The sequence below is a fragment of the Metopolophium dirhodum genome, chromosome 1 (genome assembly GCF_019925205.1).
Source record: "Metopolophium dirhodum isolate CAU chromosome 1, ASM1992520v1, whole genome shotgun sequence".
Taxonomy (NCBI): domain Eukaryota; kingdom Metazoa; phylum Arthropoda; class Insecta; order Hemiptera; family Aphididae; genus Metopolophium; species Metopolophium dirhodum.
The window spans coordinates 61,067,759-61,081,817 of NC_083560.1; the positions used below are offsets into that span (position 1 = coordinate 61,067,759).

Sequence of the window (14,059 nt, forward strand, 5' to 3'; positions counted from 1 at the left end):
AGTAAAATATGAGTCGTATTCGTAGACAATGTAATTTTATATTTATAACCTATAGGGGTGGGCCGAGGCTATATATTTTTCATGATGATCTCCTAATCCAACAAACCACAAACGTCATAAGCTCATTAATCATAAGTCATAACCAACATAAAATGATTGAACTAACGTTTGAACTTTTTTTTTATACGAGCATGATAATAATAATATATTTTATAACTGATAAAGAATTGCTACAATTAATGAAACAAATGTTTTTTTTTTTTTATCTAATAACAAAACAAGTCCAACAGTGGGTACCATTACTATGATTATTATGATTAATGCGACACTAATTTCAAGATAGTATACATTATTATATGGTGTGAATTGGTAAATATTGGACGTTCACGTGCAGCATATTGCATAATACCAGTATGGCAGTATAAACTATAGTCAATAAATGTATAATAATATTATAATAGTATCGAGAACCGAGGATTTATACATAAGATTTATTTACGTATTATGCGCATTTAATAGTTTTTACACATCGAAAAGACTCATTAGCCAGATTATTTATTTTATCATTGATTACGGAATTTAGATAATACGAATGAAACAATCAGCAGTTGAATAAGTCACTACAACTTTAAATTAATGACATACCGATTTATTGTTAAAAAATTGACCATGTTGAGAAAGAAAATAATAGGTAATAAATAACATTAATGTATACAAATAACATACAGTTCAATTAACTTATTATTTAGACTATATTATAGAGAAGATAACCGTACATCGGGTAGTCCCTCCGTTTACCACACGGTGCACATTGCACAGTCCACAGTCACAAATAAATAATAACCTTTATGCAAATAATAGAAACACCGAAATAGTCATACAATTATTTTTATACTAATTGCGACCGATAAAGATAAGACGATTAACTACATCGCAGTGGGCATATCATTAAAATAATATTACAATAGAAATAGATTATAATTTGTGCATCACAAGTCATAGTCATTACGCGCATCAATTTTAGTTCTATAGTCCATACTCTATACGGTATTATATTGATTTATCTATTACCATCGATATTATATCGTAAACAATATTTTTTAAATCTCAGTTTTGATCGGAGCGTTGAATAATCTTGACAATTTAATCCTTTAATACAAGATTCCTCTAATAATGTATTGTTAATTACAATGATATTTGAAAAATATTAAAAATCCATAGTCACATCATTGAACTCAAAATTAATTCGTAATGAATCTGTAAAAGGGACTTACTCATTGACGAGGTACAATCGGTACCTATATCTAGTGAACGTCTAGGTCTAGTGAACAGCAAAGGCGTTACCTATATTTTTCTATACATTTTAACTGTAATTAACAATTTATTAAAATAATATTTGTGAATAAATCAAAAATTTAAATAATATAGAATGCATATGCAATCCATGTAAATACTGCAAACTCTAAAATTCCTTAACTTATTGAAGCATATTAAAAAAATCATATTAATCAAAAAAATAATTCTTACACTTTTAACCGTTTATTTATTTATTAAAATACGTGTTTAACGATTTACCAATCAAATTGTACGTTCCTTGGATAATTTTTAACAAAACTATTAAAATTGTAGTCCCTCCTGTATAAAATTGCATTTTAAGGGTTTCATCACTTGACATACAGTGACCTTTCCACAATCGAGTTGTGATACATAACGTTAAAGACTTTGCATACGGCTGTTTAAAATTAATATATACTTGTCTAGACAGGCGGTAGCAAAATATAAAATGTTAATGAAATACAATTATTTAACTTTAATTTGTATTTTGGTCGAACATTCGTGTTATATATATTTTTTAGCAGCAATGAGCGATAACTGCACCCTTCAAATATGTAATAAAAGAAAGGCTTGGTGGCAGTTCGTCCAGATATTATTATATAATATTATGCATTTATTCAAAATATTATATTTTAAAAAAATGTATTAGTGCACTTACCTAAATATCTAGTAATAATGGTAGGTAAGTGCAAATAAATAAAATATACATATATGTGTGATATTATAACATTATATATGTAGGTACGCAATAAACGTGTTATAACGCGCGTTATAAATTCTAATAGTAATGATGGTGCATTACTTATAATATGTATTATATTTATATAGGTACTAGGTAGTCCAAATAATATCACTATTAATAAAACATTTTTCATTTTTGATCGTTAAATAATCAATCGTACTGTACATACTCTCACGCCTTCGGTATACCTTTACGACATTTGCCTGCATACCACATACCTACACAATATAGGTACAATATTATACATAATATTGTAATGTTTCACGTGATAAACAAAATACAATTTTACTTATTTTATTATACAGATCAAACATTTACACATTTTGCATACAGTGTGCATTTTATGAAATACTGTTCAGGTATAAAAATTAACTTGATAGACGAGTAGCCGACTGCGCACAGTGCACTATATACTGCACGACTATTGGTACTCAGAACCAGGCAACAGTTGTGACGGAGTGTCGTATATTTTTTTTTATCAATATTGCTAGATGTGGACGCCAAACAGGGCTTTGGTCAGTGTTCGGAAGAAACGGATTCCTGGAACGAATTCCTTTTTATAAAAAAAAGAACTAGATGATTTTCTAGTTCTTTTATTTAAGGGAAAATAACAACATTTTTCGTTCCTTTCTAGTTCCAATAATTTACACAGATATTATGTAAATAATTTAAATTAAGATATATTTCTTTTAATGTGAAAAATGTCTACTGTCAATTAATGATCGTTATCGAGTATCGACGTTAATCGTTACACATTAGTCATTAGTCACTTTATTAATATTTCTCATAAGTTATAAATAAAGACCGGATTTATATTCTCTTAAAATACCTTAAATATGATGCTAATATTCTCGAAAAAACCTTAAAGTATTCTCATCATATTCTCTTAAAAATTTAAAAAATATGCTAAAATATGCAAAATATACAAAAAAAAAGCAAAAATATGCAAAAATAATCAATAAACATCATTATATTTACTTTAATATACATTTAAAATTTTTTTTTTCAATTTTATATTAATAGTGAGTTAATTATTAGGTATTTAAAGTTTCGTATTCTAATGGAATATTATTCCACTTTAGTAAGAGTTGGAAATGATAAAATAAAAAATTGTAAATGTTCAAAAAATTTTTTTCTGGGTACCGTAATATTAAAATTAAAAATAAATACAAATTTTTTCTCACAATTTACGAAATATTCCAAAATATGCTAAATGAGTTAAATATTCTCTAACCCATAAAATATTCTCAAATATGCAAAAAAAACTTTTTTCAATGCATTCAGAATTGAACAAATCATCCACATTTTTTACTCTCATAAGACTGCATAGACCCAGTAACGATATGTAAAAACATATAAATCCGGTCTTTAGTTATAAGTTATAATTTATATAGAAATGAGTACCTATATAAAATATAATTATTTATAACAATAAACGATAAGATAGTCGACATACGTCGGCCAACAATTTAATTTTGAAGAAAATCTACTTATAGCCAATTTGTAGATATATATTATAATTAAAAATTAAACAAGTATGCATATGATAAAAAAACCTTAATGATTAAATACGAATTTTTATTTTATTTGGAACTACCAATGGAATTCGTTCATTTTCTAAAGGAACGACAAACAACGAATTATTTTTTGAAAGGAACAAGGAACGGAACGAATTCCTTTTTATAAGGAACTTGCCAAACATTGGTTTTGGCTAATCAACCCACGTTGAATTTTTTTAAGAGTAAACCGTATTTGCATGTTTTCTTGAATTGCAGGTCGTATAAATATGTAGAAAATCACGGTAAATAACGATTTCAGCAGTATAAATATTTACCCCAAAGAGTTGAGGCACTATTATATAATAATATATTAATTTTATGGTTGTAAATTGTAATAAAATATATTTGTGGACTTTGTTATACATGTCTTATGTTTATGTCTTAGACTTACATTCTATTGTTCTGATCTTGTTAGGTTATAACATTTAACTTAATATTATATTCTATATTTTATATAATATAATGTTGTTTTATGTACTTCAGCGAGCCGAATGAATAATTAAATTGCCTAGGTAATGAAAAAATGTACAATTAATTTGTAGAGATCGGAAATCGAGGCCGGATTAAAATTTAAATGGTTAATTTTATCAATATTTTTTTAATGATATACCTAAGTGAGATTTATTAAGGAAATTAGGTATATACTACACAATACTGTAGTTCCGATTGCAGGCAGTACCGGATCTAGGGGGGGGGGGGGGGAAATAAGGAGTTCGATCGACTGTCACACGAAAATCTTAAATGAATCGATGTTAATTGACGTTAGTCTGCAACATTCATAATATTATTATATTATGAAACATATTTATTCTGTTTACATTTCAGCTGTAAGTGAATTCCTATTATGAACGAGTACCTAATCAATTGTGCCATTGAAGTCTTGAAGCCTACAAGGGTTTATTTGTATAGTTCGTATTATTTAGTTTCTTAGGTAGGTATAACTTATGGCTTATTTATATAAAATGTAATTGTATATTTTATATAATACCATTGATTATACATAGTACTTATACTATGTATAATCAATGGTAATACCTATAACACAATGCGTTATGTGCGTTGCGTATCGCTATACGGCGTGTGTGCTAAATAGGTGCGCGGCGGCCGCGTTTATATTTGAATCCCAATCCGCACTCGGGTCGATGACATGCGCGGGTACCCGCTAAATATAATGACGTTACGAAACAAAACTGCGAAATTCACGGTGGTTACGACACTCAGGTCGCGGTTTAATTATTATTAATAGCGTCCAACCGGGGGCAACGATCGTTCTCGATGTCGAAATCGTACACGTAACCGCCGTTGTCGGCAGCGCATTTTCGGAAATACACGAACACCGCTTGCACCTGACCGTCGGACGCTGCCATTCCGATACCTGGTACGTGGTACCCTGTCTTCGGTCCACCGTCCACGGCAGCTGCTGCCAGACGACGGGCCAAAATCGATTCCAATGATACGCAAACGTTTTGCTGCAGCTGGCCCCCGTTGGCTGGCGGCGCCGGAGACGCGTCCAGAGACCTGCTGGTTTGGACTATCGCCGATTTGCTACCACTCACGCCGCCGTCTGTAAAAAAAAATATGATGTGTTAGAATCAACATCACTTCAGACGACTCAGGTGAATTCCACGCCGATAATCGATACGAACCCTTAAGACATCAACTCACCCATCCTCAACAGGAACATTTTTTTATGGTTGTATTTTACATATAATTTTCAAAGGTTTAAAATTTTTCCTACACAATCAAAGCTTAGGGATGCCAATATGCCATTGCTTGAAGTATCTTTATAAATCAGTCGGTATTTTTATGATATTCGAAAGAGAGTATCATAATGCACACATACACAGTGCTTCACTAAGAAAAATATTAGGGTTGGGTGCCTACGCTGATGAGCTGCTAATGACATATTATACAATTTATTTATGTATGTTCTTTATAGTAGGTAGATTAGTAAGTATGAATTAATACGATCAATATTATATATTTATATTATATAATATATAAAGGTCAATTCTCGATATTTATCTGTTAATAAAATATGTATACATATAGTTACTATAATTGGGGAAAAAAATAAGTATTTATTTTTTAGTGCGGTTCATTGGTGTGGAATTACGTGGGTAGTATATGGGTCTCAGTAGTAATTTAACTAGGGATAAGTACTTTTTCCAACTTAACTCGGCGTCACCGCAGTATATCTATATAGTTTATACTAAGCGTGCTTCATAGATTTGAAACAATGTGACAGCTACCTATATATTATATAGGTATTTCAGTATTTCTATTTTTGAATTTCAATCATCCAACATACACTGATTAACTGGGATAAGTTTTTAAGGCGTAAGTATCCCGAATTCAAGAACAATAATAATAATAACAACATTGTATGTAAACTATATAGGTAAGTATAGGTTTTGTAATATTATATACTAATCAGTGTTAGAACTTATCTAGATAAATTATCCAGATAATTATTTTTTTATCTTTTATCTTATCTAGATAAATGAATATAAGTTACCTAAGTATTTATTTTGGATAAAAATTTAACTTATCTAGATAAATTAACAAAATAAATTTTTTGGAGAAAATTAGATAGCTGTTCGAAAATGTTTTATTTTTATTCTCACTATCTGAGGCACAACTTGTACGTAAAATAACATCCAGGGCTAAAAATATATGACGTTATTCTTATTCTGAAAAGACTATAAATTATTCCTATTTAGTACTTATTACTTATTAGTAATTAATATTTTGTATTCGGTTAATAATATATAATATACTAATTAATTTATGTAATTAGCCTATATTAGTATGTTACTGTCGCAACAAACATGTCAAATTCCCAGAATTTTATAAATATTTTTAAACTATAATTAACATACGAATAATAGAACAGATGGCAAGTTATAACCACCGCCGTCCCAAACAAAATTCCGTAGAATATAATATTATTCATTGAGAAATAAAGATAAACCAGCCGTCTATTCTCTCCGTATTTGCAATGCGTCTGAAATTAATGACAATTGATAAGTCTGACGAGCAATACATGAGATGCTATTTATATATTTCGAGTTTTATGTTTTATATTATAAATCTATGAACTATAAACAATCTCTAAACCAATTTTAAATTTTAATTGCACATGACTTATAATAATAATAAACATTATTTCGTATACACAAATACACAATACTCGTAAATATCTTTTCAATGTTGTTAATTAATAATAATAATAATAGTACGTGACACGAAAAGTGGCCGGTGTGTATTATTTTGTGTACTTACATGACGGTATATATATTATTTTAAATTAGTTGTTCTAAATTATAATTATAATTTCTAAAATTATCTGTTATTTAAAAACTTAGATAATTATCTAGATAAAATATTTTTATCTTTTATCTTTTTGTTAGATGAAATTGATTTGTTTATCTTTTATCTGTATCTTAGATAAAATTTAGTGTTGTTATCTTTATCTTTATCTAGATGATTTTCTTGTTATCTGTTCCTAACACTGATACTAATATGCTTAATCATATTGTTATGGTTTACAGATTACTGACTCGTCATTTATATCGTCGCACTCAGTGAATTTCCTTAGGTTGACAGAATACTGTTGACGTTGACTATTGAGAACGAGCGTATAGGTATATTATTGCGGCATAGCCAGCAGTCGAGTTTGAATCGCGAAGTAGAGACTATATTATATCATAGGGGAGGGGGGACAGTCAGTGGTAAAACTAAAAACCTATAAGGTAAAAATACACTATTACCACACCCCCTCTTAACCCTCCCAGATTACGCCTATCTATCTTACCTATCTATCTTATCTCTACATTTTTAAATAACATCAATAATTTAATTTACTATACCTATAGGTACCTTATAGATAAATTATAACAATTCAACTTGTTTCAACTCGTACTCAGCTACTCCTGTGATCTTCAATATATTTCCCTTAAGAACAGGGTTACTCAGGTGAAAGTGTACTGTATATTATTAATATTATTTCAATAATTTAATAAACCGGGTATCTATACGTTGCTATAACGTGTTCGAATGTGTTCATTTATGAACGTATGCCATAAGTTTATAGGACTTGCCAAATATAACTTGGAAAACTTTATTTGTTTCGGTCCAATAACCCAGTTTTCAAGACCCGGGTCGTGTAGTGGAAATAGCGAACTAACTACCTACCCTTTAACTGGATAGGATTCAGTGACGTATATAATGGCGGGCATTATTAGGATTATTTATAGTACCGACGGCCACTTGGTTTGAAAGAACGAAGGAGGCGTGTTGCAGTTTATACTAACACCACTCACACACACTATATTTATAGGAAAACAGACTAAGAATCGTGGTTGTTTTTTTAAAACGTTTCATATTATAGTTTTTAATTATTATCACCTATTTCATATGAAAATGTATAGATCATGGGTATAACGAATGTTGGCGGAAATCATATGAATTGCTCGAACTTTTTTTCCGACCCATGGGGAGTTTTACATAATCATGTGTAACAAAAGTCTAACTAATAATTATAAATCGTAGCATACCTAGCAGCTAAACGACTGACCTGGGCAATCATCATCAGCCGGAAGTGAACAATCCAGTTTCGCTAGGTACCCGTAGAGCTTGCAGGCGACATCCACGTGCATGAAATAACCATCAGTGGCCAAACATTTACAGAACGCTTCGCAGCACAATAACACAGTTTCTTTTAGCGACTTAAACAAAAGAAAATAATTTTATCAAATTTATGACGTCACGATTTGGTTGTTGTATCTACATATTTAAAAACGTACTATTTTAATTTTACTATTTTTCACGAATCAAGATATTCTATTCTGAATCCAAAACTACCTAAAATAGTTGAAACTTTCTGAATTCATCAAAAAAATTATAAAAATACAGTAATTTTAATTTTAATGTCTTATAATTTTTGATTATAGTGTCCTTTTTTCGAAAATAGTACGTTTTGGTGTGCTTAATGAATAATAATTAATAGTTAATTTTGCGTTCTATATTTCTTTATACACTATAAAAAAAATAACCTTCTCTATCTAACCTGATAATCTAACCTAGAAGTGTATTTGCATAATATTATGTATTAATATTTGAAAATAATCTTTTTATTCAGTTAAAATTAAAAACAAATGTGTATAGTATTCATCACTATAAGCTTGCGTGGGTTATTTTTATTATATGTAACCACACATTTTACCAAAATATTACCTTAGCATTAAAATTTAAACCAAATACCTAATGTTTTTACTACAGTAAGATTTTGTCAGGATTTTTCGTTGTAGACGCTTTTTATTTTAGAAGACAATAATAATTGTAAAATAGATTTACCTCAATTGGTTTTTTTTATATCATTAAATATATACATCAAAAGATTTCAAAGATTTCAAAGATTTCGAAAAAAATGTATTGATACTATAAATCTTATTCCAAAAAATAAATAATGTTAGAAAGTACTACCTGGCATACAAATATTATAGGTAGGTATATATGTGTTGTATAAGATGGTATACAATAAATTTGAACAATTGATTTAAAACCTGAAGTAAATTAATACATTTAAATTAGGTACTTGTGTTCAGGTGTCAGCCTGGCCATGGCAGATGAGCCGCAAACACAGCCGGGCTCCTCCGTTTTTTGTTTTTTTTTTTTGGGGGTAACGTGTAAATTTTTTATTTGCGTGAAGTATTTATTGAAATATTTAAACGTACGTAATTTTTAGGCACAATTTTTCTTTACAGGGCCCACGGCCGTTCATTACGGGGCCCCATAAAAATTATTGTTATGGTTTTGGAAACTTACAACTAAATATTTTTAAGCTTAATATACAAGCTTTATTTGTGTCAATTTAATATTTTAATAAAAATTAGAAAATTGTATAAATTATAATATAATATAGAAATAGACAAAAAATAAACAGGGTATTAAAATTTTTTTTGTGACAGTATAAAATACATTTGTTATGAATTTTGATTATTATTTATAAATATTATAAATTATAATAATAGTTAATAATGATAAACTACCATTAATCATATTATACTTAACAGTTATATTCAGTTATAGTGACAGTTATCCCGTACCTCTTATTCACGGTCATAATACCTTATTAATTCTACCGATTTATTAATTTATTTTTATTTTATAAAAGTTTTAAATAAATCTATACTTATATGGTAGCCCAACAAAATACTAGCTTGAAAACCTGGCGATGACAATACATTTTTATCCACCATAAACAAAATAGTCTAGTAACCATATCATTGTACGAACAACAAATACGAGTTAGTTATATTTTACGAGAGTCAATATAGTCAGATATTGTTAATCTTTGATTAGTGCTAGAACGCTTACCATTATTTAGAAGGACCTGAGGAAATACGAGTGATAACAGCTACGTTTTCGGTTTAAAATTAAAAGCATTCGAATGAACGATCACACCTATAGCTGAAGGTTACGTGTGGACGATAAACCGTACTCGTGTGATGTATCCGACAAGACGTTCTATCAAAATTGCAATTTGAAGGTACACCGGTGAAAAAACCGTACCCGTGTGATGTATGTGGAAAGAGGTTCAATGTTAGCAGTATATTAACGGTACACCGGTGTGCACACACTGTAAAGAAACCGTTCTCATGCGATGTATGTGACAGATCGTTCAGTCAAAGTTGTAATTTGACGGTACACCGGCGGATGCACATGCGAAACAAACCGTACCCGTGTGATGTATGTGACAGATCGTTCATTAAAAGATACAATTTGACGGTACACCAGCGGACGTACACTGGAGAGAAACCGTTCTCATGCGATGTATGTGACAGATCGTTCAATCAAAGTTGTAATTTTATGGTACACTGGCGGACGCACATGCGAAACAAACCGTACCCATATGATGTATGCGACAAATCGACAGTCGTTCATCATAGCGGCGAAATGACGGTACACTGACTGAAGCTTACTGGAAGGATGCCTGGAGCTTAGATATTATACTGCAGTACAATCCAAGAGCTTGGATTCACAGAAGTTGAATTAGGTTATCATCTGATCTAAATTTATTCTAACAGCCAACAGGTGCTTAAGCCCATGTGCACGGCATCTATGATCTATGTGGGTATAGGTTTATATTCTATAACGTCAACTAACTAAAAACACATAATATAATACTTATTGGTTCTAAAAGCAATCTAGTATAGTTATAAATGTTCTGATTGCAGTATTTAAAGAATAAAATCGATTGAAATTTGTCTTATTGCGAAAGGGTCCTACTCGATATTATATTATTTCTGTTAACTTATATATAGGTATTATATGTATGTACCTATAGGTAGTAGAATTTATACAGTTATTAGTTATTAATTTATTAATATGTAATATAAATAATAAATACTATGTATAATATATACCTATTATATTATGTAATAAATGTATCTTGTTTTTATATTATTATTAGGTAAAAATATAAAATCATCTTACTTTTGTCCAATGTCCAAAAGTTATACCCAAAAATTCTATCATGTCTACGTGTTCTGCACGAAAATTTCCAATCGTATAAATTTGTTCTAATAGATTGAAATCGAGTGATAAGTCCGACCACACTTCTTCTATTCTTTCTTTAGTGCCTATTGTGGTACCTAACTGAAACAATTATTATGAACAAATAAAAATTATTTCACCATTTACAGCGTGTATTCAACTGTTTCACAATAAAATTACACAATTTCTTTATATATATATTATTGAATAATGAATACTAACTTGAAAAGCTAATATTCTGAATAGAGTTCGATCTTGTTTTTGAGTAGTAGCCAATGGAACGTATTGATCATCTATGCTTTTGAAATACTCTGCTGACCAACTAACAATGTCTTCAGGCTGAGATCGGATCGCGGCTTTCACATATTTTTTTAATATTTCTGGTAAATTGTCGGGAACGACTATCGAATTCATTTTTGTTTTTCAAAATATTTGTACCAATTATGTAGTAATAAAAATTATATTTTGACAATGAAAACTATAGTGGTACAGTTTGCAGATCGAACAATTTTTTTTTCCGAATTACGTCAAGCGCGATGTATTACACGCACTGATACATGAACATGAATATGACGTAGTATATAATGAAGTACGATTTTGGTCTAGAAGGGGTGCATGAACACACTATTACAGTATTCCACCCATTCACACGCCATACCGTTGTGTTTTGACATTTGTTTCTATGGTTCTAGGAACAAATCGATTTTGTTGGAAGAAAAACCCGAAAACTTTGGAAAAGTAAACTGTAGTCTGTAACATATATGCATTTAATATGGACCGATAATTAAATATTTTTAATTTAAATACATCCATGAATAGGTTAATAGTTATCAGAATTAAGTTGAATTATTAAATGTTAGCCAAATAAATGTACGGTATATTATAATGTATACCATAGATATTAGATCATAATATATTAAAACTATTTAAATACGACATTTTTTAAATTCATTAGATTTGATACATATTAATAGATTAGTTTATTAGATTCTTTTACGATTGTTTTAATATATATTTTAATTTTAGAGTTGAATGATGAATATATAAAATTATATTTTACAATGATGTGTTTTATTTAATATTTAATATTTTAAAAGTCTTTTTTTTTGTCTGGAGACAATTTTCAGCCTATAAATAGCTTAATAGCTTAAAAAAGTCCCACTATTTCAAAAATTTTACTGTGCATAGAAATTGCTTATATAAACATTCAGTTACAATTTTATGTATCCACGTTTTATTTTTTGAGTCACACTAAAAAACAAAATCGATGGAAACTTTGGTTTAAAAATCTCAGTTTGTCCTTAATTTTTTGTTTGTTTTTCTAGACGTTTTCAAAAACTATTGGGAATTTTTTACTTTTGACTCCCCAAAGTCCCTACCAGAAAAGATGCTGTTGAAGAAAATTGAACCATTTTTACTGTCACAAAAAGTGATGACAGAGTAAACACACACACAAATAAACACACATCGTTATAAATTCAATACATTTATCGCTTCGCTCAGAACCTAAAAGAATATGAAAAAAGAATATTACGATTTATTATAATAATTGGTACAATAAAAATTTAAGCGTTTGGACTGTAATGATTTTTAATTTTTAATTTAATTTTTTAACTGGACCAGAATAATTATAATATATGTTATTCTGTAAGTTCAAGTTCTGGAAATAGTGGGATGAGAAACTTAAGTGTTACTGCGATGCTGCCAATTTTCTTGCTAGTATTTTAACGTTATAAATGTCAATAAAAAAAAGTATGCTTTGTTAAAATTTGTTCATTTAACATTAGGTTTATATGTACCTAGTTATTAGTGAAATTAAAAATATAAAGGTACAATTATTTTTTTTTTATAGACTAATGGAGTTAATGATTTGTGAAAAAAAAAATGGAATATTTAAATTATTATTTAAACAAAGAATTACGTTTTTAGAAATTTGGTTGTTATTTAAAAATATTATTTGTTGGGTCTTGAAAATGTAATTTTTTTAATTTTTTAATATTTAGATTAATTTTAAGAAGACGCTATACTCACATGTATTGTTTCCGTCTTACAAATGTGAAACATATAAAAACTGTTTTGCGCGGGAAAGAGCCGAGAATGTATTGAAGTCATAACTAAGAAACGAAATTTTCATCACATCAAAAGAAAATCTGAATCGGAAATAAAAAAAATGTTCTTCAAGTTTTAAAAACATAAAAATAATAGATTTTAAAACATAAAGAACTTTTTTTTGTATACAGCTAGGGAATATAATATAAGTTAATAACACTAATATATTATCATATAAATACCTATACATAGGTATATATGTTTATAATAATTAATAACATAATAATGTTACCAGATTTTACATAACATTAAAAAAATAAATGAATGTTATTACTAATGCTATTGCTATGTGCTAATGTTTTTGGGAAAAATTAATTTAACCTACCATGTTATTAATAATAGTAAAATCAATTACTGTAATATCAATATAAATATATAATATAGGTAAAATATAATTAGTCATAACTTATAAGGCTGACGGATCTGCTCAGAATCGGTTTTCATATTCAATAATTCTCAATGATTTACTTAATGTCGGAAGGCCAAATACTATAATATTAATATAGAAGGCTCCATGAAAATAAATAATTGTTTATGTATGTATATATTATGTAAAATAGTATCCATTATACTATATAGATGTATCAACAAACCTGCGATGTTCAATAAATCCACAATATAGGCTTGAATATACCTACCTATTGATGTTTAGTGGCTTTAGAAACATTAAAAAATATTGATTTTTTTTAGAGATTTTGGCACCAAAGAAATTTTAAAATAATGTATTAATTGCTGTCTATTTTTATTAAATGGA

General features: G+C 28.8%; 1 protein-coding gene across 1 annotated transcript; it reads right to left on the reverse strand.

Annotated features, from left to right (window-relative positions):
* Positions 1 to 561: 561 nt before the first annotated feature.
* Positions 562 to 11,826, reverse strand: LOC132934690 (ropporin-1-like). Its single transcript, XM_061001013.1, has 4 exons — positions 11,419 to 11,826; positions 11,137 to 11,298; positions 8,216 to 8,366; positions 562 to 5,200 (listed from the first exon to the last, which is right to left on the reverse strand). The coding sequence occupies exons 1-4, from the start codon at positions 11,608 to 11,610 to the stop codon at positions 4,866 to 4,868; spliced, it is 840 nt and encodes a 279-aa protein (XP_060856996.1). The 5' UTR covers positions 11,611 to 11,826; the 3' UTR covers positions 562 to 4,865.
* Positions 11,827 to 14,059: the final 2,233 nt, after the last annotated feature.